At 34.3% G+C, this 24330-nt stretch overlaps 4 protein-coding genes across 11 annotated transcripts; 2 read left to right on the top strand and 2 right to left on the bottom strand.

The window, feature by feature from the left end:
- Positions 1–262: 262 nt before the first annotated feature.
- Positions 263–4790, top strand: LOC127251311 (protein TONNEAU 1a-like). Its single transcript, XM_051274973.1, has 8 exons — positions 263–513; positions 1394–1526; positions 2085–2173; positions 2292–2414; positions 2930–3060; positions 3150–3169; positions 3263–3419; positions 4555–4790. The coding sequence occupies exons 1-8, from the start codon at positions 427–429 to the stop codon at positions 4589–4591; spliced, it is 777 nt and encodes a 258-aa protein (XP_051130930.1). The 5' UTR covers positions 263–426; the 3' UTR covers positions 4592–4790.
- Positions 4791–6408: 1618 nt separating this feature from the next.
- Positions 6409–9106, top strand: LOC127251201 (protein HSH49-like). Of its 2 annotated transcripts, XM_051274799.1 has the most exons (4): positions 6409–6726; positions 8269–8480; positions 8623–8695; positions 8852–9105. In XM_051274799.1, the coding sequence occupies exons 1-4, from the start codon at positions 6690–6692 to the stop codon at positions 8881–8883; spliced, it is 354 nt and encodes a 117-aa protein (XP_051130756.1). In that variant the 5' UTR covers positions 6409–6689; the 3' UTR covers positions 8884–9105. The 2 variants fall into 2 exon arrangements, with proteins under 2 accessions (XP_051130756.1, XP_051130755.1); XM_051274798.1 differs by having other exon boundaries at positions 8623–9106.
- A 1153-nt stretch (positions 9107–10259) lies between these two features.
- Positions 10260–17426, bottom strand: LOC127251259 (elongator complex protein 6). 7 transcript variants are annotated; one of them, XM_051274881.1, is made up of 6 exons: positions 17049–17426; positions 16882–16954; positions 16283–16494; positions 16054–16200; positions 15082–15196; positions 10260–10608 (listed from the first exon to the last, which is right to left on the bottom strand). In XM_051274881.1, exons 1-5 carry the CDS (start codon positions 17292–17294, stop codon positions 15143–15145), a joined length of 732 nt encoding a protein of 243 aa, XP_051130838.1. In that variant the 5' UTR covers positions 17295–17426; the 3' UTR covers positions 10260–10608; positions 15082–15142. The 7 variants fall into 7 exon arrangements, with proteins under 7 accessions (XP_051130838.1, XP_051130835.1, XP_051130834.1 ...); XM_051274878.1 differs by having other exon boundaries at positions 10261–10638; positions 15082–15265; positions 17049–17424; XM_051274877.1 differs by having other exon boundaries at positions 10261–10571; positions 15082–15265; positions 17049–17424.
- Positions 17427–18187: 761 nt separating this feature from the next.
- On the bottom strand, positions 18188–24330 carry LOC127251197 (uncharacterized). Its single transcript, XM_051274787.1, has 18 exons — positions 23951–24330; positions 22661–22730; positions 22002–22568; positions 21757–21930; positions 21551–21664; positions 21388–21446; positions 21215–21281; positions 21081–21132; positions 20895–20987; positions 20671–20754; positions 20144–20547; positions 19834–19895; positions 19270–19339; positions 19105–19185; positions 18914–19015; positions 18678–18805; positions 18527–18593; positions 18188–18431 (listed from the first exon to the last, which is right to left on the bottom strand). Exons 1-18 carry the CDS (start codon positions 24031–24033, stop codon positions 18339–18341), a joined length of 2370 nt encoding a protein of 789 aa, XP_051130744.1. The 5' UTR covers positions 24034–24330; the 3' UTR covers positions 18188–18338.

Genomic DNA, 24330 nt, shown 5'->3' with positions numbered 1-24330 from the left:
CTTTTCCTTCTTCTTCGTCTTTCAGCCACACGCTGCTTCTCGGCTCCGGCAACGGCTAGTCCTGACCGGTGAGCCAGATTTAAATTCCAAAAAAAAATATAGTATATATAATTAATGGTCGAACCTAAACCGGTGATTTGAACAGGCGGTTTACAGTTCGGTTTCGGTTTGTGTCCGGTTTCAGTTCGAACCGTAACTGTCGGTTCGAAACCGGCGAACCGGCGGTTCGGAATGGAATTGGCTACTCTGGTTCTAACAACTCCATCACTGGGGACGCACTCAATTGCTACGCATTCAATTTCAATTGATGCTTCTCTCAGTTCAAGCTCGAATTTTGAACCTGGAAGGAAATCCAGCAGCTAAATTCGTTCTTGTTTAACGAGGGCCTTTGAATTGGGGTGGGAAGGGCTGTAATTGCAGGCGAAGATGGACGATTACACCAGAGAAATGATGGATTTGAAAACCCTAGTCACTCGCACTCTCGAGAAGAAAGGCGTGCTTGCCAAGATCCGTGTTAGTTACATTTAATTTCGGCTTCCTTTTTTGATTTTCGCCATGATTTCTGTTCGTATAATAAACTTAGTGAGATTCTGTCGGTTCGTGCGCGTTCACCATTGTCTATGGAATTTTGGGATTTTGAATTGTCGCTGATAAAACCCTAGGAGATCGGGTAGTTTCGAGAGAATTATTTGATGAATTGGTAGAATTAATTGGGAATTTGACAGAGAATTGTTTCCGCTATGATCTTAATGTTGTAAATTTTGTTTACATGATTTGTTTCTTAGATATTTGTTTTAGGATCTCTCTGATTGGAAATTCGAATGAAGGAATTCACACTCAAATGCTCCAATACGGCTTATTTATTTATCTTTGTTTTTTATTTATTAATTTCTGCGTATAGATGTTGCAGAAAATATGCCAATTGTTGAAGGATTAAAACAGCAGCTTGAATGTCAAAAAAAATTATGCATATTCTAATTTTTGCAAAAGTTAGGTGTGAAAAAATGCATCATTGAAGATTGTGGATGCTTTAATTTTCTGGTTAATAGGCTGCACAGATGGTTAGTGTGTTAGAAAATATGCATATTCTAATTTTTGCAAAAGTTATTATGTGGAAAATGCTTCATTGAAGATTTTGAATGTTCTAATTTTGTGGTTAATAGGCTGAATGAGGGCTAGAGTGTTTAAAAAATTATGCATATTGTAATGTTTGCAAAAGTTAATGTGAAAAAATGCTTCGTTGAAGATTATGAATGTTCTAATTTTTGTGGTTAATATGCTGAATGAGGGCTAGAGTGTTTGAAAAATTATGCATATTCTAATTTTTGCTAAAGTTAATGTGGAAAAATGCATCATTGAAGATTATGAATGTTCTAATTTTCGTGGTTAATAGGCTGAACTGAGGGCTAGTGTGTTCGAAGCAATAGAAGAGGAGGATAGAGTGATTGAGAAAGATGAAGGACTGCCTCCTGCGCTTTTGGGTTGCTGCAACGATCGTGCGAAGCAGCTTCACAACTCTCCTTCGGGTAATTTTCATTTTGGCTTTGTTGTTTGCTTTGTTTATATGCAAATCCTAATGCATATTGTTGATTTGATTCTTGCTTCCTTTGTTATGTTTCTTCCATTCTTTTTCATTAGCTTTTTATGCCATTTCAGATAATTAACAAATAATAATGAAATATGTTTTCTGGCTTCGAAATCTGGAAGAAAATCCCTCAATTGCTGATGATAGAATACAATGCAGGCCAAATAAGAATAGAGTTTATATGTCCAAATTCTTTGTGTGTAAATTTTGTTCTTTAAACTGCATAGTTGTTTTGGTTGTGGTTTGAAATTGATTTGAACTGGGGTGTTAGATTTGAGTTTTTGTTAAATAGTGTTTTAATGTGATATTTTAAAAGAAAATAGGATTTTTTTTATTGGGAACTCTGCAGGGTGAATAGTGGTGATTTGATTTTGAAATTACAACGAAACAAACCCTTAGATGTTGCTACTTAATTGAGTGCATTCGGGAGCTTCAAAGAATTTTAAGCTTGGTGAATTTTATTAAGCTAATTTATTTTGCTCGAGTTTTGTGCTTTCAGGAAGACTTCTGACTGCATTGGTGTGTGAATATCTGGATTGGGCTCAGCTGAATCACACATTGAAAGTTTACTTACCAGAGTGTAATTTGGTATTTCCGATACTCGCTCTAGTATTGCTTAGACTCTCTCTTTAATCATGGTTTTCTTTTGTAATATACATTTCACTATATGTTTTCTTTATGGTTTTATTTTTTTTTACTAATTCAGCCTAAGGATTCCTGGAAATCTGAGTTGAAAGAATTTAGCAACAAGAATGGGTATGATCTTAATCGGAATGGAGACAGTGGTCCTTTGCTCCTGGATGTTCTTGAGGGGTTCTTGAAATATGAGGTGAGACAAAATTTTATTTGAATGTTAGATTTTGTAGTTTGTACCGTTGCGTGTGTGAAAGTTAACTTGAAAATATGAACATCATGAACTTCTTTATTATGTTTTAAGAATTTTCGGCATTAAATATATACTCTGGTGTTTATAGATAAACTATCTGTTTTTAGTTCCACTCGTTCCCCTAAAGTGTGTGTCTTCTGTAACACGGAAGACATGTTTAGTTTGTAAATGAGATATGAATATTATCTGTGAGATTATTTTATCGTGATTTTTGATATTATATTCTAAATTATGATTCAATAATGCTTAAAAGATATTTGAATGGTATTGGGTGCATTAAAAATATTGATCTCATCCCTTAAACAATACATAACTTGATGAGATGATGTGATGTGTCTCCACCAGATGCTCAATTATTCGATGTTATCTTATCATCACTGTCTTTTATTTTAGTTTTCAGTTCTATCATTTGCAAAATAATCAGTTATGTTGAAATCTTCAATATCATGTTCTTGCAGAATCTTTCTCAAGGAAGGGGCAGTAATAGGCGATTCACTACTGCCGATGCTGAATCTTTGTCTAACTTGGATGCTCGAAACACGAGGAGGGCACCACCATCTGTAGCTGGAGGCTTGCCTCCATTAGGAAGGTACATTTCTTTAGTTGTGTTCTATTATTATTTTTTTGAACTTCTGAAATTCAGTTTTTAACTCGTAGTTTATGTTATGCTTACTGCAGGCCTGTTCCGATCTCATCTGGTAAGTGGTGAAATAACTCTCAAGCTGTTTACGACAAAAATATAGTTTTAAAAAAAGGGCTATTCTGTATTTCTTTTATTGTTGAATGTTCAGATCGTCGAGCTGGATCCTCTGCCTCTGGCTATAGGAAAGAGGAATACAATTGGAGATATGACAATGATGAACTTCCAGAAGATGTGGTCCGTGCTACAGCTGCATTGGAAAATTTGCAGTTGGATAGGAAAGCTCGTAACCTAACCACTTCCTGGAGGTTTGTTTATGAGTTTTGATACTACTTTTATCTCTCTCTATATATATACACACACACACACATATTATCTTTTGATATATTCGGCTACTTTAACTAAGGGGAGCAACTGTTTCAATTTGCTATACTGTCAACCATACAAATTATTGGACCTCGCATTTACTTGACATCATCCACGATGCAAACATGTTAAGAGATGCATTTGCTGTCATGAAAACTTCTGCTTCGTTTAGACAATAGACTTTTGGGAGTTTTGGAATTTTGGAAGATTTGAAACAGTAAAAAAATATTGTTTGATGTGATATTTTGTGAGAGAAAAATATATTTGATGTGATGTGTTTGAAAAAATTGAAATAGCGCCAAACATCCAAATATTATCTTTCTAGAATCCCACGAGATTGTGAATTTGCTTCTGTGGTTATTTTATCAGGATGTTAGGCACAAGTGTCTGGTCTCCCACTTGTCGTTAGTATATAATCTGAAAAGGAGATAAATATTGCGTTTGTAATGAATTCGCTTAATTTTTCCATTCAATCTATAGAGCTAGCTTTTCCGGAGTACGGTTTGTTCTTTTTTCTGTGTACAGTTTTATGGATTTATCTATTACATTTACGTATGCTATAGCATTTTAATTTGTTGAATAATGTGATTGTTATGTATATATTCATATATTTGTCTGTATATAAAGTAACATATTTAGGATCAATAGGAGAATGTTTTTGAAATCTTGAATATATATGTATATAGCTACACTAGAATGGAATTTTCTTTCCGAAAATTGAAAAACAAATTATATTGCTTAGAAGATATTTTGGGCTTGGGAGGATACGATAAATACACCCAAGATTGAAAAAAAAAAAAAAACAAACAAACATTACAGGAGGAGAATTATCAGTTCCTCCCATCACATAATTATTTATATATATATATATGTGTGTGTGTGTGTTGTCCTTCGAAACAATTGGGGTTTGTTTAGTTGTTGTTTGAAATTGATTTGAAATGAGGAGTTAGATTTGAGTTTTTGTTTAAATAGTAATTTGATGTGATACTTAGATCGATGTCTGATGTATTAGTTTTCCGTACCCATCCTAGATTCAGTGTAATGATCTTGACCATTGGCATGTCGATTTTATTTCAGGCATGGTGGGGATGGGCTGCCGGAGGACTCCAGCTAAGTAGACGGAGAGAGAACATGTAATTGTAATACATTCTTACCGGTCACTTTAATTTTTACTGATCCAACAACAGCAGCATGATGCTTTTCTTTCATCGATAGGATTTATATTATGTGAGATTGACTGTGTGGTTGCTTTGTGTATTTGCCATTTAGTAGTTATAATTCCTTGAGTAAGCTAGCTAGCTTTCTTTTCTTTTCGCCTGATTTCTTCTTTGACTTCTTTTCCGCTGGAAAAGTGTTGCAGAAATGGTTGTTTCTGTGTAGGGTTTTGGAAGTGTATTTACACAGCTATGGTCATTGTTTTAGCAGAGCATGCAGGGTTTTTTTTATTATTATTATTATTATTATTATCCGGCTAAATTGCAAAAAACTCACATGTAGTTTACGAAATTGCACGAAATACCTATACTTTCAAAACTAACTATCTTGTGATTTCATAAACTCTACGTTTAATTGTCTCGACCGTCTTTATTTAAGGTTAAAAATAAAATAAATGAATATATTTATAATTTTAGGAGTTTTAGAAATAAGTATTTTAAAGTTCATTCGTAGTTTGAGCACGTATAAGTCAAACACCCTCAAATAAAGAGGGTTAGAAGCAGAGTTTATGAAATTAACGAGGGAATTTGACGCAATTTTGAAAGCACGTCAATTTTGTAAAACTAGAGTTGAATTTTGTGCATTTTGGCCTTATTATTTGGTGTTTATTTTAGACAAAGTAGATTCTGTATATGATTTTTGTTTGCATAAATGCGTGAAGTAGTTGAGTAATATTTATGACATTATTCATTTTTGACTTAGCTAAGACAGTGGTAGAAATGGGTTTTTGTGTGTGTTTTATTTACTTACATATAATAATAATAATAATAATAATAATAATAAATTATGCAATCAAATTTCATAAAGGGTCTATTTAGTTGTGTGTTCTCTTTCATGGTTTCTAATTTGATGTCTTTGCTGTAAAATAGTTGTTGTTTTTAAATAAAAACGAGCATTGAATGTGATATTCTTCGAAAGAAAATTGGATTTTTGAAAAATAATTTAACAAATTTTATACTATCTCCGTCCACTGCGAATCTATCCATTTACTTTTTGCATGTTAATCTTTTAATATTAATTATTATATCAAAATACGGTACAAATTCAGGAAAAATGACAAAAATAATTCTATTGGTGTCTTGTAACACTAATGTAACGATATTTTTACAAAAAAATTGGCAGTGAACAGAGGAGGTAGTATAATACTTTACATGTTTATACAGTGTTATTTTGTCTTAAAAGGAGATTATTAATATATATATATATAGTTATTTTAGGCAATAATTATTATTATTATTACTTCTTCCCTGAAAATTATACTATAATTTTAGTTGGACAAAAATAATAATAATAATAATAATAATAATATTGAAGTAGAGTAAAGAAATAAAATAAGTTGTGGTGTTATGAAAATCTTTTTTAGGATGGAAATTGCTAAAAAGATATAGTATTTATTATTTTTTTGTTAGGTAGAAAAATATAAAAATAAAAAATGCAAATTTTAGAGTAATAGGAATACATACATATTATCATTAAAGATGCCTTGATTAGCATTAGCAGGATTTTGGGCTATTTTTAAAAATCTTTAAACATTTCCAAACAACTCTTCAGATTTTGACAAGATATAAAATAAAAATTGCATTCCAATTAATCTTAATCATTGGACCTAATGAAGATCCTAATTTAAAGTAATCAAATCTCATATAAACAATTAAATTAAATATCTGAAAATAAAAATATTACTGTACTATATATAATGCGCTAACCCTGCCCAGGCCCAGGCCCAGCTGCCCCCCTTTTCATTCCTACCTTATTTTCTCTCGGACCTTCTCTTCTTCTCCTTCCTTCCATGTCGCTCTTTTCCTTTCTTCTTCTTCGTCTTCCGATTTACCTCTTACTCGACGATTAAACCATAATTTAAAATCGCGATTTTGAAACCAACAAATGAGCGCGGGGGAAGAGGAAAGTTAAAAGCCTGTCGAATCGCATTCGCCGCTGAGAAACCTGTTCTTCGAAGGAATCAGCCAAAAAACCGAATTGCGATTCAATTTCGAACGATGGTGGTGGAGAAGTCTAATTGTACAGTTTATATCGGTATGTATGTATGTATGTATGTATACGTATTCCGCCCCTTCGTCCATTGTATTTCGTTCAGCTTTCGCTTTTGATTGTTAGTTCATCCTTGAATTGCCATTGCCATTCCCAAATTTGTCGGAACCATAATTCATTTAGGTTATAAATTAACTTTTTAGTTCGTGTGAGAATCCGATCGTAGTGTAAATTAACTTTTATATTTGTAAATTGGATGAGTAAACCTTATATTTTATACTCAATGTAATTGTGGTATACATCTTATATTATTTTGTTTTATACGTTGTACATTTTAGCATTTCAAATTTTTAAAATTTTAATTAGTTATTTTAATTTTAATATAGAATTATTCGTATTAAAATACAAATAAATTTATTAATAAATTTTCAGTTCTTTACTAATAATATCTTTCTTAAATTTTTGTATTCAGAAAATTTTAGTTTATGTTTAGTATTTTTTTTTATGATGTGAAACCTGGGAAAGCCACGTGTGACAGGTGACCTGATGCATCGGGATCAGGTCATGGGGTCAAACCCCTACACCACCACGCCATCCCTTACGTTTATGTTTAGTATTATATTAATCAACCCACTTGTTGTTTCCGGGTGTATTATAAAGAAATACAACCGAAAATTTGATAGAAAAGATGTAAATATATTCGTAGGTGAGAATAATTTGTTCGAAACAAATAGTTTTACATTGTAATAATAAAAAATGAAACATCATAAAACAAAACATAAGTATGACACTTGTGAACAATTCAATTTTTATGGTTAGCCATTCAATTTTTTATGGTAAAATTGAATTTTTGGTTTTTCTTTATTTACTGTAATAACCTGAAATTGTTTGTTTTGACCAAATTTTTCGTATCTATGAGGGTATTTACATTTTTCTGTGAAATATTTTGATGTACTCCTTTATAATACACAAACAACGTGTGGGTTGAATGTTCCACCGATTATTGACAGAATGAGAATTTTATGTAGATTTTTTCATATTGTAACTGTCAAAGATGCAATAAACCAAACAGAGGGAATTTTGTGCTAAAGACATACAACACATGTGTCTATATTGAAATTTATCCTATTTTAAATGAAAGATATGTTTTGAACGTGATCTCTTTTTGGCGAATAGTGTAAAGAACAAGTTTAAAAGCGTAAGTGAAGCCGTTGCTTTCTTTGATTGTTCGGCATAATTGTGCCGTTGCTTTCTTTGATTGTTCGGCATAATTGTGTCGTTGCTTGTGTTCTAATCCACTATAAATGACATACTTTAGAAACTTTGAGCTCAAACATTTAGGTTGTGTTTTTTGTGGTTTTTGCAATAGGTTTTTATTATTCGGGTTTTCTTTTTTCTCTAAAAATATCAAATCAATAACTATTTATATCAAATCAAACACCTATTCAAAATCAACTTTTTACTATTAAAAAATCCAAACCCAAAAATCAAAACCCACAAACAAACACACCCTTGTTTATATATAGAGGGAAATTTTTTGCACGCGATGGTAAATTGTTTACTTTTGTTCGAATATCCATTTTACAGGAAATGTGGATGAGAGAGTCAGCGATAGAGTGTTGTATGACATTCTGATTCAAGCGGGGCAAGTGGTAGACTTGTATGTGCCTCGAGACAAGGAGACGGATAAACCTAGAGGATATGCTTTTGCAGAGTATGAATCAGAAGAGATCGCCGAATATGCTGTCAAGCTCTTTTCCGGACTTGTAACACTTTACAAAAGGACACTAAAATTCGCCGTAAGTCATGCTATTTAGGTTAGTTACTTTGTTTAGAACTTGACGTCCATCTGATGAATCTGATATGATTATTCCATACCCCTTTTTTTTCCTATGTCAATAATGTGTTTTGTCGATTCGACTTGATAAATTATGTAAACAGATCTCCGGGCAAGACAAACCGCAGCCATACAATGATGCACAAGCTGCTTCTCAGAAGATAAATTTTGGTCAAGGTGAGCGGAGCAATGGTTTTCCTTTTAGGATTGGGTAATCGATCGTTAGTTTTTTGTGTGTCGTAAATCTTGAATGTATGTAGATAGAGTTACTGACTATATTTGGTATTTTCTATGAAATGTTGATCTCTTGTGATTCTTCCTTGCCGGTTTCAGTTTCACCGAATGCGTATTGGATGACGCCATGATTGCTGCTTTGATCATAAGTCTAAGAGCCATTAATTAACTAGACCGAACAGTAACTTTTAAGTGTTTATGTACGTTCGCTAACGATTGAAGCCGTTCGTTCGTTAAATATTTGAACCCGTTTGTATTGTTCGAATTTTTATGCTCAAATAAGCTCGTTTGAGCTAGTTTGAATATGTATAATATTTTATTTTTAATTCATATATAGTAGTATATAATACTTCCTCCGGCTGATTGTATTTAACATTAAATTTTTTTTATATTTATATTTGTATATATTTTTGTACAAATGTTATTATTATAAAACATTAATAGAAGTATTTTTATTATTTTCTTTTAGTTTATACTATATTTTCATGTAATAATTAACGCAAAAACTTCTTAAAGCCGGATGAAAATAATATTTTATTTAGTTTTTTAATTAATAATTTTATATATTATTTTATTTTATTTTTAATTCATATATATATTTCATTTATTTTTTTAATTAATAAATTTATATATTAATTTTTTAACGAAAATTTGCAAATAATATTCGAATTTGTTCATTAACATAATGAACCTATTATATTGTTCGGTTCATTTATGTGTGCAAATGAGTTTGATTTTTAAGTTTTTTCAATATCTTGGTTTGAAGTATTTTTTAATGTAAAATATAATAAATAATATTAATAAAATAAAAAAATTCACATAGTACTTTTGATTGAAAAATCAATTAATACCTAAGTTCCCCTTTTTTGTAATAGGAGGATATAGCATTTTTTTTTAAAATCTCAATCGCACGAATAAGATCTAAAAATAACATCTAGTATTTTATATTGAATATTTTGAGTGTTCATGAGAAAATAAAATATATAGTTAATTAGCTATATTCAATACCATGCTTAATAGAATTATAGCACATTTTAAATCTTCAAATAAGGTTTTAAGTTCAATACTGTATAAAGTTAAGAACAATTTAAACATCACAAAAGTAACAGTTTAATCTTCAAGATAACAATTTACTTTTCTTAATTAACCACTATATATATTTTTTTTTTTTTAAAAAAAATACAAGTCCAGTAAGGAAATTTATAACCGTAAAGTCATGATTCGTCTAGTATGACTTGTCTTATCGGAATAATTTGCGGGATATTAGATTCAGAGATTTACTCAATGTGTACTTCCGGGTAGTGATTGCGAATTTCCATGTTATTAAACAAAAAAAAAAAAAAAAACATAGCACCGTCACTAAAAAAAAAAAGAAAAGAAAAAACCCATAGAAAGAAAGGAAGAACATAAGAGTTTTTAAAATATCAACAAATTTTAAGTTAGCAAAATAAAAAAAGAGTTTGAACATCAAATAAATAAAAGAAATTTAAACACACAAAAAGATAAAGTTTTTATCAACAAGGTGCGAACATTTTATACCATCAGCGCTATAACCGCCTCCATATGCATATATATATATATATATATAAAAGAATTTACAAATGTGTGATGAGCGAGGGTAACAATGAAAGTGACAAAATTATCTAAAACTGCAGTAAGAAAGGAACCACTATTTTTTTTTTTACTTTCACACACACACACACACTCGCACTAGGGATCAAACCACTTTCTGTAAGAAACATGCCAAAAATCGAACTAACCTCACAGACAAAAGATATTTGAGTGAAAAAGACAAGGATGGTGCCAAAATCTCTGATGTCTGTAACATTGGATCCAGAAATACATCGTCAGTCGAGCTGTGTAAAGATACACAAAAAATGGTTCATCTGCATATAGCATTCGACATATATATATATATATATGTAGTAAAATACCATAGACACTCCATAATACAAACTCACACAAAGGGTTCATTTTCAATTGCGTTCTTGCACGATTTAAAAGTCCTAAAAGAAACATCACATCCAATATTTATTTTTTATTTAATATATTACATCGAAAGATATTATTCTCTATTCAAAATGTTAACAGCTGATGCCTATTTTATCCAAAAATCTATCTTCCATTCAAGTTTTTACTATTCCTAAAACACTAAAATACATTCAAAATGCAATTAACAAATTATTTCATAATATAGTACTTAAAATAGTGTTCAAGACAAAACTCCTAAGACTACATAAAAGAAGAATTAAGTCCAGATTTCCTATAAAAGTTTCCCAGTATTTTGTAATTGTCTCTGATCTTTTCAAAAAATAAAATAATCAAAATAATCCCGTGCTCTGAACCGGCCTCCAAAATCATTCAATAATGGAATGCAGTACAAATTACAGTCCCCTATGTTAGGATTAACTCTCACACGCACACAACAAGAAAGTAGAACACAAAGGATTACGTAATTCGGCCAATAAAGGTTATCGACCTACGTCCACGGGGGCAACCAAGAAGCTTTTCTTATTACTGTAATATGAGGCGGCTATATTATTACAAGTACAAGAGGGGTATTTATAAACTAAGTTTATGGTTAATAACAATTGGACCCAAACTCTTAAGCCCATTAAGGTTAAATACCTAAAGAAGCCTAGACTTAACAATCTCCCACTTGAAGGCTTCGAAACATCTGTGCTCCATTGGACTTCTGTAAAATCCTCCGCTTCACTAGATTGCTCCGGTCTTCTCATCATTTTTCATTAAGAACAGCTAAAGTCATGCATAACTTCAGCTTGTCCAGCGTCACAATCTTGTGAACGTATCTGCTGGATTCATAGCACCTGAGATGTTTTTCAACTTCATCATCCCTTCACTTATCAATCCGTTGATAAAGTGATATCGCATCCCAATATGCTTCGTTTTTCCATGATAGACAAGGTTCTTGATAAGTTTTACTACACTCTCATTGTCAGAGTATTGAATAATCCGCCTGCCTTTTATCCAACTCCAGGAGAAAGTTTTTTAGCCAAACTAACTCTTTGCTGCCCTCAGCAACTGCCATATACTCAGCTTCTGTTGTCGAAAGCGCCACACTTTTCTGAAGTCTAGTCAAAATCCATGTCTTGTTTTTGTGCAAATAACTCATCTCTTCTTTCATGGCATGCTCCCACTGAATCGAATCATTCTGCTTAACTGCTTCATGATAACTTTCTGGTTCACCATTTTCAATCAGAAGGAGATAGTTTACACTAGGATCATATCTCGCTGGAGGTTTGGTAACTCTAGTGGATCTCCTAACGCATTGGGACTCGGTTGGCTGCGGCTGCACTGGTGAACAGAGAGGTCCTTCCTCCTCCAAACTTTCACTGTCGACAAAGTCCCCTTGATTGCCTTCAAACTTGTGACTCCCACGGTCTTGAGAACCCACTGACTCTCTAGTTCCGATAACATCACTGTCGAACTTAACCTGTAATTTCGCAACTTTCGGACTTTTTGTGCTTTTGTCTTTGAAAAGTTCAGCCTCATTGAATGTGGCATGGTTGCTTCTAACAACTTTTTTACTTTCAAAGTCCCATAGCCGATAGCCCATCTTGTCTCCTCTGTATCCGATGAAGGTGTATTTTCTGGCTTTGGCATCTAACTTGTCACCGTCTCTTGTCAGATCCTAGGCACAGGCACTGCATTCAAACACTCTCAAGTGTTCATACTAAACTGTTTCCCCTTTCCACTCTTCTTCGGGTATCTTGAAACCCAATGGCACTGATGGTCCTCGGTTGATAAGATAGGCAGGAGTGTTAACTGCATCGGCCCAAAACGCCTTTGGAAGTCCAGCATTCAATCTCATGCTTCTGGCCCTCTCATTTAGTGTTCTATTCATCCTATCTGCCACTCCGTTTTGCTGAGGAGTGCCTGGGACAGTCTTGATCATCCGAATCCCGAGTTCAGCACAATACTCGGTGAACTTTGTGCTGATATATTCACCTCCATTATCCGATTTCAAGCACTTCACCTTCAGGTTAGTTTCTAATTCAACATCAGTCTTCCATTTCTTAAAAGTATTGAAAACTTCAGACTTGTTTTTAAGAAAATAGACCCATGCCTTTCATGTTGAATCATCAATGAACGATACATAGTAGTTTGATCCGCCAAAGGAAGAGACTGGTATTGGTCCATAGACATCAGAGTGAAGCAATTCCAACTACATAGCTTTCAGTGTTTGCCCCGTCTTTGCAAAAGAAACTTTCTTTTTCTTGCCAAGCACACAGGGCTCACAAAACTCGAAATCCACCCTCTTTAGATCTGGAAGCTTTCCTCTTGCGACAAACATTTTCATTCCTTTTATGCTCATGTGGCCAAGTCGTTGGTGCCATAAAACAAACGGACTTTGCTTGCTAGTTGCTGCATTCGCTTCATTTTCAGAAACATCGGCCATGTATAGAGTACCTCTCTTCTTGCCTCTGGCAATTACGAGATTGCCTTTGACGACTCTCCATTGCCCTTCTCCAAACGTGACGTTATATCTCTGATCATCTAGCTGCCCAATGGAGATGAGCATTTTCTTAAGATTAGGGATTACCCTAACGTCCTTCAACGTCCAGATCGTGTCGAAAAGAGTCTTTAGATCTATGTCACCCATCCCTGTATCCCTGTGATGTCAAGAGAGTCGATATTTGCCAAACGAACTTTACCAAAGTTACATGTCCGTAGATTCTTCATCGTCTTCGTGCTAAAAGTAGCATGAAGTGATGCACCAGAATCCATAATCCACGACTCAGTTGAATTCTCAACACAGCAAATGAGTGCATCGTCTGAGCTGTCTGTAATGGCATTCACCTCATTTTGCTCTGACAGTTTTGAGCACTGATTTCTACAGTGCCCATACTCTGACAGTTTTGAGCATTGATTTCTACAGTGCCCATACTCTTTGCAATTCCAGCACTGACCCATCTTTCTAGAATTTGATCATCCTCTGCCATTCCTTTTTTCTTTTTTTCTGCCTCTTCTTTCCGTGCTCAACAGGGCGCTTGAAGTTTCACCCGAGTTTCGCCTTCGTATATCCTCTCCAATGATCAAGTCACGAATGCCGTCAAAAGTGAGTTTAGAATTTCCTGCTGAACTACTAACGGTTGTGACTTCTTTCATTCTTGTATTCACCAATTGTTTTATCAAAAATACCTTGTTGGAAGCAGATGGCTTCTCGTACATGTTTGTCAATGTCCTCATCAACCCATATGTGGTAGTCTCCTTCAGAATGGTGAGTCCAACGTTTTTTGCTAGCGTAGATCTGATAACTGACAGGGCTTTCTTGTTAAGGATTGTCCATTCATCATCGCTCATCTTCTCATGTTGTCTTCCTGTCAAAGGCAAATCCAAATCCTTCTGGCAAAGCAAATCCTCGACTTGCACCTTCCACCAACCGAAATTTTTTCCGTCGAACTTATCAATTTTGGTTTTTCCGTCCTCAGACATGATTTAATCATGCAAATACAAGTTCTGCAATTTGCGGGATGCGTCGGATCGGATCTCCAACGTGCTGTCGGCGATTAGGGCTGCCGAGTAGACTGGGCGACGCTCCTCTAGGATCTGACGCACTGACGGGACTGACGGGTCTGACAACTTATGGCTAGCGGATCTGACATCTGACGTGTCCTGCTGTCCTGCTCTGATTGGGGTCTGTTCGGCAGATAAAGGTTATCAACCTACGTCCACGGGGGCAACCAAGACGCTTTTCTTATTACTGTAATATGAGGTGGCTATATTTTTAGGGGGTATTTATAGACTAGGTTTAGGGTTAATAACAATTGGGCCCAAACTCTTAAGCCCATTAGGGTTAAATACCTAAAGAAGCCTGCACTTAACACCCTAGAATGAATTCCAAATCATTTCATGACTAATACGCCAAAATACATTTAAGAAAATAATAATAAAAATAAAAAATCGACTCTTGATTCGATACCCTTTGCCATATATCAATTGGTGAAAGATAAATTATACTTCCTCCGTCATTCAAATTTATACTCACTTTCCACTTTCCATTTTGAACTGTAATTAGAATATATTATCAATTTTCTTTTTAGTAAAAAATAATATTACATTTTATACTTTTTCTACAATAAAAGACAAAACGGCGGAGGGAGTACTACTCTGAAAAATAAAAAGTACATAATAATGATTATTTTGTTTAGTGGTTTTTTTCTCATTAAAATATTTTAGAAGATGAATTATAATTTAGAAACAATTACAGTTTGAAATTCAACACTACCAAAATCGTTATATCCTAAATACCGAAGAAATGTGCAGATAGCTTAATGCTGATTAAAGGAAAGAAGGAATACACTTACTGTAGGAATCGCTTTGCGAAGGTCATTCGACAATATTTCTTTTATTCGTCCCGAATTGCTTTCAAGTCTTGCTTCCAGGATAAAAATATTCGACGCTGCTATCCTTAATCCTGAACTGGAAAATATGAACCTTGTTTCTCAGCTTCCCTGAGATATCTTCGAGCCCTTTATTTGTTACAGTCAACTATCAATGAAGAACACAAAAAGCACTATGTGGATATCCAAATTATCGAAAGTGAGCAAAAGAAGGTACCAAATAGGACAGACAAATGCAATTATTCACAAGCAGATTGTTGTGACAAATATTGAAAAAGATGGAATGTTAGAAATGTTTTTCCAAGATTTCATTTCTTGGATTGACAGATATAAATTTAGTTCAAAACACACCCGAAAGCCTTAAGTGATTAAATTATTTGAATTTTGAGATCCCTTGTAAATACATACGTGTAAAGTGTGTGTTGTTGCTCAAACTATTTTAGAAACTAATTCTAATCACATGAACTTAAGGAATTGTATAAGTAGCAAGAGAAATGTTCTTAACAAATGCAAAGAAATTTATCATTATAAAAATGGAAACTATTACCTTCGATTTGATAAATCAAACCATGCAGGCAAAATTGCATATTTCGTCACAGAAAAAAAAAAGTTCATTTTCAATTTTAGTTTCACAAAAAAAATGTTTACAATAATAATATACTACACTCTGAATCAGTTCAGTCTCATTATATTTGTTGTGAAAATTGACATAAACAAAAAGGTCATTTATCAACATAACAACCGCAGTAAGTCATAAAACTAAAGTTACTAACTGAAATAGTCTATTATTGCAACCGACTTAAAATTGTACCACAGATATCAAATTCTGCAAATATCAAATATCAATCATAGAACCAAAATAAATTTGTCAATTTTTGTGCAAATTATTTTATTCTATTCCATTTTTGTAAAAAAATGAGATTTAAACCATAATACCTGCCCATGAACATCCTTTGCCAGACCGGTAGCTAAAGGCTCCACTTTTATCACCACCTCCGCCAAGTATTCCATTTGCAAAAGAAGGGTTGACCGATCAGCAGTTGAGTACACATCATCATGGTTAAGGGCAACAAAGGAGCAAGCCTGTCCAAAAACACATAAACCATGAAATTTTAACAGTCTTAAAGGTGTCTAGTGTACGACAATGAAATCCTAGACTACTTACGAATTGAGAAGTTAAGCTGTGGCAATAATGCAGAAAATCCAAGACTAGGTTTGAAGATCCCTTTGCATCGATTTCCATCAGAGAGACATCATCAACAATTAATGTGACATGCCGCCTGCCTTCCTCGTGGGATAGAAAAAGTTCGACAGCTCTGTGAACATCTCCATACAGTGCGACAAATATGTCCTCAACTGATTTTCCTCGATTTCTACCTAATCAAATGCGACGGATGTTCTCTTATTAAAATGCTGATTCATAAAATCAAAACCCAAATGCATGATTCAATGCAGATCATTCTAGGGGCACGCATGTGATTTGAATTGGGTAAGATTAAATTGTTGATTATCAATAATTACAATTTATAAAGACCAGAGTAATATTGAATTCATCCATATTAAATCCTCCAAAATAATCAGTGCACTTAGAATAAGAAATTTGATCAAACACAGAAAGTCGATGTAAATTCTGGAGTATCATTCAAAGATGAAGCAAAATTTTCATGTATCTTTAAAATTTTCGCAATTAATTCCAAATAATATACTAAATGATGCCTAAATAATTAACTAAACCAAAAACTGAGAGTTGTATGAGATACTCACCGAGACGATCCGCCATGAGCATGTCAAAGAACAGCAATCTCTTGTTATCCCTTTGGGAGCTCAGATTGCAACCCTACCAAACGATAGAACATTCATTAGCTTCGGCACATTTGAACGAAGTTCGATTGACAAACATAAAAAAATTTTAAAATGGGAGAAAACAGTACCATTTTTCGAAGGATGCGATCGTAGTGAGAGAATGGATGGGCGAAGGAGAGGAATACGACGGCGTCAGAGGAGTGAGGGGAGAGGCATCGCTTCAGTAAGTGATGGAGCACGAATGCTCCGCCAGTTTCGACACAATCCTCCACCAGCACCATCCTGCCGCCGGACAACGGCGACGCGGCGAAATCGCCGGCGCCCTTGCCGTCGAGAGCTTCGTCTAATAGGTTTGACGGCGGTGGAATCGCCATGGGATATGAAATTCAACGCCGATTCTTCTCCGATTATGAGGTTAACTAAATTAGGGTTTTAGAATTTGAGATGCCATGACATGGGAAAAACGAATGTAAAGAAATGAAATGGGAAAAGGTGTGCTTGTTTTGGATGCGTTTCCCAACACTTTTTATTTTCGTATTTTTCAATTATAATTATAAAAAATATACTACTATGTCATCTACATTTATGTTTTTTTTTTTTTTTTTTAATCTAAATTTATTATCATCTTTTGTATTAAAAAAATTATTATTTTTCTATTTTTTTTTATCAAAAAAATAAAAGTTTTTCTTTTATCTATTTTCTTTAAAATTTGTACCCGTTGAGTACACAATTAGATGATGGAAGAAATAATATATACATAAAAACAATAATAATTCAATATAAACTATTATTTTTATATTATATTTTTGTATAAATATATATTCTCCCTTAGTCCAACAATATTGATATTATACAGGACCGTGAGCGCCTCAAGTCACCTGTTAGACATAGTTTACCTAGTTTGCAAGGTATTGTAACTCATTTTAAGAATTTTGATGGTTTCAATTTGAAAATAATTGAGACATTATATTTTGCATGTATTGACATATATCTGGAGTTTTATTTTTTAAACAATCATTGCTCTTATGTATCAATTGGGCAGGTTGTTTTGGGAGCCATACTAATTTACCATGAAGAAGGATGTAGAAGAAAGTTATTTATCAATTATTTGAATAAAAAACATATTCTCATTTTATAAAATATCTAAAATATAATAAAACATTATTTCACTCAATAATTTTAATAACTATTTAAAAACAATAAAAAAGCGTAAATTGAAATATAAAAGCAACAACAAGGGTGATAACTGATAAATGTATGTGTATTATTAAATCATCACAAAAAAAAAAAAATAATAACAATATATAACTTTTGAAGATGAAAAATAAGGAAGAAGAAGAAGACTTCACTTTACAATCTCAAAAGGAATTGAAGAATGAAGCAACAAGCATATACTTACTGGTATGTCTTCATTTTTCTTACACTTGATCATGACCGTTCATCCTGTCGTCGCTGTCGATGTCGCCGCCCTTTTCCGTCGCCTCATTCTCCGCGGCGCTCATTGTCCTCTCCTGCCGGATGATCAATCGACGAAATCATAGCATCAGAAAATCGATCGATTCAAGAAGGCAAATTAAAGGAAAAAAAAAAAAAAAAAACTCAGAACCTGTTTGTTCCTCGCGCGCCATCTAAAAAGCGACCCGATCGTACTTACAGAAATGGCTTTAGATGATCTGGAAATGCAATGAACATTGAGGAAGGACTGATAAATATACATACATATATATATATATAACAGGGAAGAGGCTATAAAGTACGGTGCAGACGGTGGCGGTCGATGGTAATTTTCGAACTGAGTTTGCATTGTGGCCTCGAGCATCGATTCCGCCATGACTGCTCTCCTCTCCATCTCCGCCACTGCAGCAGCTGCTTCTTCGTATTTATCCTGCGAAATTGTAAAAAAAAAAAAAAAAAAAAAAAAAAACGAACAGAAATTTGAATTTACAGTCTTAATGTATCGTTGATGGCAATTTTGAAAAGAATTCGCGCGAACCTGAAGAATTTGAACAGCGTATCGTTGAGCAGCAGCGTCTTGCTCGGCGAATCTGCAAGCATCCTCAGTCACTTTCTTTTCGTTTTGGACCTTCTTTAACAGCTGTAAAAGGCAAAAGAAATCGTATATGATGAAAACAACGAGCAATGAAGCGTTAATGGACGTTGGAAGTTTTATAGTTTGGTAATTACCTGAAGCATGGCCTTCTCTTGCTCCTCCTTGTCGATGAGCGCTTGTTTAAGCTCGAAGATTTCTCTCTCGAAGACCTCAATCTGCGGCGACAAACAACAATATATACTTTCCCGGGAAAAAAAAAAAAAAAGAGAGAAAAAAAAGAACCACATGGAGTTTCTTACCCTTGCACTCAATTGAAGCCGATTATCCTGTTTAACCATCTCCATTAATGCTGTGTCAAGCTCCTCTGCTCTGTAAAAAGGATATTCGACGATACGAGCAAAATGTTGGCGATTTAGCAAAATGAAGATGAAAAATGAAAATCCATTGCGATGGAAGTAATCGTACAGTCAACCAACATTGAAGATGTTAAAACACGAAACTTTCAGGCGTAAGGCATGTAATTCGAGAAACATTTTTGCTCTTTCGATTTCAGAAGGCCCGTGGAAGTTAGCATTGATTATTTCTTGATAATATTAATTTTCATACACATCGAAAAACTTCATAGTCGTAGAGGATAATACAGAGAAATTTTTAGCAAATTCATAAGTTCTCGACACATTTGAATACAGATTACTTTAAGCAACTCATAGTACATGGATCAATAATTCAGCTTTCCGAAGGAGCAGAACTTGATCGATAAAAAAACATGGATAATAATTCACGAGGTTTATTGGAGCAGTCGCAAATTTTTAGAAAAATTCAGACATTCCAAGAGCTAGTTTTCGGGAGGAAGATAAACTCACCTTTGTTCAGCAGATGCTTTTTCCTTAAGCTGCTTGCAAAATTCAGCCTTAAGCCATGCCAACTGGAATAGCGAATCGACTACAAAGTTAATGTCATACAAAATTAACACAAACAAAGAACAATCGACGAGCAATCTTATCCAACCGCACAAATCCAAAACAACTCAACGTCGCCACATTCGAAATCATTCGCAATAATTAGTAAATCTATGGGAATTTTAAATAGTAAATCTATGGGAATTTTAAATTAAAGGAGAAAACGAAACTATTAAGAACACGGAAAAAAGAGACAAAAACACATAATACTTACCTGCTCGGAAATATCTTTATCAGAATCGATCTCCACATTGCCATTTAAGCTTATATAAAGAACATCCTCATTACTCGATGAATCCAAATGAGAGACATCTCGACCAGTCTGCGAATTATCAGGTCCAATCACCTTCGGACCTGAATCCTTTTGAAAGACAAACAACTTCGAAGTTAGGCTCTGCGAGTCCTTCCAACTCCGATCTGCCTTCAAATTTTCTTCCAATGCAATCGTGACAGCAGGTCGGTGTTTATTTCTTAGTTCTTGCAATTTTGTTTCCTGAATAGTCTGAAACCCCATGCAAGCTGTGAGGACGAGTTGGCTGCTATCGAAGGTGGAATCGACTAGAGATTGTAGCAATTTGACTGCATCCCCGGCATCCCTTGTCGTAGCCAATGCAGGTCCTACAATAAAGCTAAATCAAGGTAAGTTTTAACCAGTAAAAGAATCGATTGAATTTCCCTGCTACTAAACTTAGCCATCTACGACGCAAATGTAAATAAATTACGAATACAGCCCAGCAGTACCATATAAATCCATTAAAGCAAGTGTGGTCCGGAAGAGCATTACACGATTTCCTTTGAAGAGGAGCACATCCCAGACTCTAAGAACTGAAGGAAGTCAGAATTTACGATTATTAATACTGTAAACTGAAATCAGATTCTATATTCCTAACAGACATGAAATTAGTGAAGGTGTCGAGCAACTTATTTCTTTGAATCAATTGCAGGACTAAGATGAAGAAACGAACCACTTTCCCATGGAAGAACATTCATAAATATGGTGAGGAACCACTGTGCAGTCACCCATGCCACCTGCACTCCCAGGAAATCGAGATGGTTTACTGTGGCACACGGATATTAAGGATCAGAAACGTCGAAACCACTGAGGTCTCCTTGTAAGGATGCCTTCGAAAAAGTAAACAAAGAGAACAAACCCAATTTCGGAAAGCTTTCGCGCACTAATTCGTCAAGAACAAGTTGGTCGACCTACGAGAAACATAATCGACCAGATTCAGTTCTTACAAAAACATAACCAAAATCCATCGAACAAAATCTATTAAAACAATACCTGAGCTTCAATCATTTCTTCTGAATAATAGCCATCAAAATAATCATCTAGAAGACCTGTTAACGTCCTGAAAATCGAGAAATTACTAAGAAAGCAGAAACCAGAATCTTTATATCGATCATTTTGAGGTTGTAGATTGACAATATGATGTGAGAACAAAGATTCCAACCTACCAAAATGCATTCTCCTCCGGCATCAGAAGCAACAACAAGCCTGCAAAGAAATTTACGCCCTGCATGGATCAGAAGTAAAAGATTTTCATCGAAGGAAGATCAGACGGAATATTCAGCAAATAGAAATTTCTTGCTGCAAAAGTTCTCTTTTGCATAGAAATACCTGGCAGTAGCCAACAGAAGGATTATGCCGAGCATAAGCTGTAAGTATGCGTCTCAAAGCATTTCTGCCACTCTCATCCAATGCAGGGTGCCCGGGAAAAGTACGAGCTAAATCCTGCTTCAAGATTTAATTTTAATTTCTACGACAACGCATGTGGACACATAACGATATTCGAATAATTTGATAGATAAAGAAGACTGAATAACCTTCTCAATCTGTGTTTTCCAGCTTTCAAGAACACGTCCGGACTCTAACTTCGACTCCCGATTCTTTTCTTTCAATTCGATATTTTTACTTTCAATCTCAGTGTCTTTCTTAAGCAAACTTTGATAGTAATTTTCAACCCGGCGTGCTTTAACACCAACAAAGGCTTGCCAGAGCTGTAAAATCGAATGAAAAGTGTAACTAAAATCTATCGAGGCAAATGATATTAACTTTTGATGTTATTTACCTCTCCCCTTAATGCCATAGGAACCCCGATTTGGACAAGACAGTCGAGTTCTTCAAAAATGGGTAGAGATTGCAGATCAGTGGACTCACTAGCCATCTCCGTGTCCGAAGAATGAATCAAATCTTGATCAGATTCCGAGTCTGGTCGATCCAAATCAAAGAACTCTTCATCAGAGTCATCTTTAGATGCTCCTCGGTCGAGTTCATCCTCTTCAGCTGGAAGAATTTGCTTTCTGGCTACCAACTCCGACTCATATTTAATCACATAAGGATTTTTTCGAACACGAGAACTCATCAAATCCTCCACCGAATGAAGAGATGGCCTTATATCTTTCCATATGTGGTCTGGATCAAAATCGTCGCTTACAGGTGCTGCTACCCTTTTATTTTCTTTGCTCAGATGACCGGGCTTTTTGCCAGTGTCTTTGGAACTATCATCAGCCGTTGGATTGATCGACTCGGCTCCTGATACACTGTCATTGTATAATCCATTGATATTCGATCGAGCAGGTTTCCAGTGCCTTTGCAAAAAGTCTCTCCACCTACCTAACCTTTCGTCCTCTTCTTCCTAAGAGCACATCAGGCAAAATGAGTGTACAATGTCAATATTTTTTAACTAATTGAACTTGAAGATTAAGTCGATGGATTCGATTAGCAAACCTTGTATATGTTTGCATATTCTCGGTATCTTTGTAGGTGATGAGGCCTCACTGCAAACCCATACACATCCCTGTTCATGCAAGTGGAAATGTCAATTATCGACAACTACTTATGTTTTCAACTTTTTTTTTTGCACTATTTATCAAAATTTCCCAGCAAAACAACATTATATCTAACAACTAATTTTCATACGCCAAAAAACTCAGATTAATATTATTAAAAAATACAATATATGCACACATTCACACTATATATATATATATACACTATATCTACATACAAAAAAAAAAAAACTAAGTAAACACAAAAACACCTCAAATTAAGTTGTTTAATTGTAAGATTTTAAGCATTTTACTATCTAACTTTTTTTTTCTTAAAAAAAATCAAATCAAACACCTATTTTTTATTTATTATACTAAAAAAAAAAATTATTTTCCATTCAAAATATCACAGTAATACATATATTTGTATAGCATCAAACAATTATTTCAATTTCAAATTTTACTATTCAAAATCAAAATTTTACAAATAAACACCCTTTCCTTTCCGCTTCTTTTTTTATTGTTGAAAGGTAAAATGAGCAATTTTAGGATACAGACAGTAGAACCATTTATCCTCAAGACTGAAATATGCCATAAATATATATACATATATATATATATTATATACACACATATATTTGATCAATCAATTCAATTTCTCTTAAACACAAACTGAATCAAACCCTATTCACATATACATATTCAAGAAAGTAGTCTCTGCACATTTTTTATTGGATCAAGAATGTCAGTTATGGTTTCAAACATATATTTCTCTCTCTCTCTCTCTCTAACTCAATTAAATAATTGTTATACGTTTACTTTATCCTCAAACTCAAATTCAACAGTAAACATGATTAGTCATTGAAACCAGTGAGAGCGAGAGTCAACCACAAGTCTCATTTCTTCAACAGCAATAATGGTCACTTTTTATCTTTTTGTCATCTTTCGTAAAATCATCATTTGCCTTCTAATTCCTCAAACGTCAATGGTTTCCACAAACTCAATTTATTTCTTTCCCAAAACGCAGTTTATTTTCAATTTTCTAAATTATTCCTTTAAACCACATAACTGAATTTCAACAGTTTCGCAATTCTTCCCAAAATCAACGAACCAAAAAGAAATCAACGAAGAACCAGCAGCTACACTAATCCAACACAAGAAAACAATAACAAAGATCAAATGGTCGAATTTTATTTTTATTTTTTTAAAATTAAAAATAACGCAAAGTAGCACCAAGTAAAATTCGTACCTCTTGTGCTCGAAGGAATTTCCGCCCGCCGGATTCAGCCCAACCGCCGCCGCCTCCGCCGACGTCGGCGCCTTTTCCACCATTTCCGAGTGCTGTGTCCGAAATGTGCTGCAAAAAAAAACAGAATTCCAACAATATCTGCGTGTTTCAGTACAATCTAGTTGAGTCTTCGATTTTCAAGGACAGTGATTGGGCAAGCCTCCTCCGGAATCGGAATTTCTGCGACGAAATCAAGCGTGGAGTGGAGTGGATTATCCTCCCCGAAATCCGTCTCCAATTTTCGAGATTCTCGGCCACGATCGGCCACGAAGCTTGCGATGTGCGTGAAGATTTTGAGAAGCAATTGATTAATTATTGTTATTATTATTATTATTATTATT

Source organism: Andrographis paniculata, unplaced genomic scaffold (assembly GCF_009805555.1).
Source record: "Andrographis paniculata isolate CXL003 unplaced genomic scaffold, ASM980555v1 Contig43END, whole genome shotgun sequence".
Taxonomy (NCBI): domain Eukaryota; kingdom Viridiplantae; phylum Streptophyta; class Magnoliopsida; order Lamiales; family Acanthaceae; genus Andrographis; species Andrographis paniculata.
This window is presented reverse-complemented; position numbering and strand designations above follow the sequence as displayed.

Bases quoted from the DNA above. Each gene is read 5' to 3' on its own strand.
- LOC127251201 (XM_051274798.1), top strand. From the start codon at position 6,690: ATGGTGGTGGAGAAGTCTAATTGTACAGTTTATATCG. The intron at 6,727-8,268 runs GTATGTATGTAT...TCCATTTTACAG, and splicing joins TAATTGTACAGTTTATATCG to GAAATGTGGATGAGAGAGTC. The intron at 8,481-8,622 runs GTAAGTCATGCT...TTATGTAAACAG, and splicing joins AAAGGACACTAAAATTCGCC to ATCTCCGGGCAAGACAAACC.
- LOC127251197 (XM_051274787.1), bottom strand. From the start codon at position 24,033: ATGGTGGAAAAGGCGCCGACGTCGGCGGAGGCGGCGGCGGTTGGGCTG. The intron at 22,731-23,950 runs GTACGAATTTTA...TTGCATGAACAG, and splicing joins AATTCCTTCGAGCACAAGAG to GGATGTGTATGGGTTTGCAG. The intron at 20,988-21,080 runs GTTTGTTCTCTT...CGTGTGCCACAG, and splicing joins CGAAAGCTTTCCGAAATTGG to TAAACCATCTCGATTTCCTG.
- LOC127251259 (XM_051274878.1), bottom strand. From the start codon at position 17,294: ATGGCGATTCCACCGCCGTCAAACCTATTAGACGAAGCTCTCGACGGC. The intron at 16,495-16,881 runs GTGAGTATCTCA...GCATTTGATTAG, and splicing joins GCTCATGGCGGATCGTCTCG to GTAGAAATCGAGGAAAATCA. The intron at 16,201-16,282 runs GTAAGTAGTCTA...GTTTTTGGACAG, and splicing joins ACAGCTTAACTTCTCAATTC to GCTTGCTCCTTTGTTGCCCT.
- LOC127251311 (XM_051274973.1), top strand. From the start codon at position 427: ATGGACGATTACACCAGAGAAATGATGGATTTGAAAACCCTAGTCACT. The intron at 514-1,393 runs GTTAGTTACATT...CGTGGTTAATAG, and splicing joins GCGTGCTTGCCAAGATCCGT to GCTGAACTGAGGGCTAGTGT. The intron at 3,420-4,554 runs GTTTGTTTATGA...ATTTTATTTCAG, and splicing joins AACCTAACCACTTCCTGGAG to GCATGGTGGGGATGGGCTGC.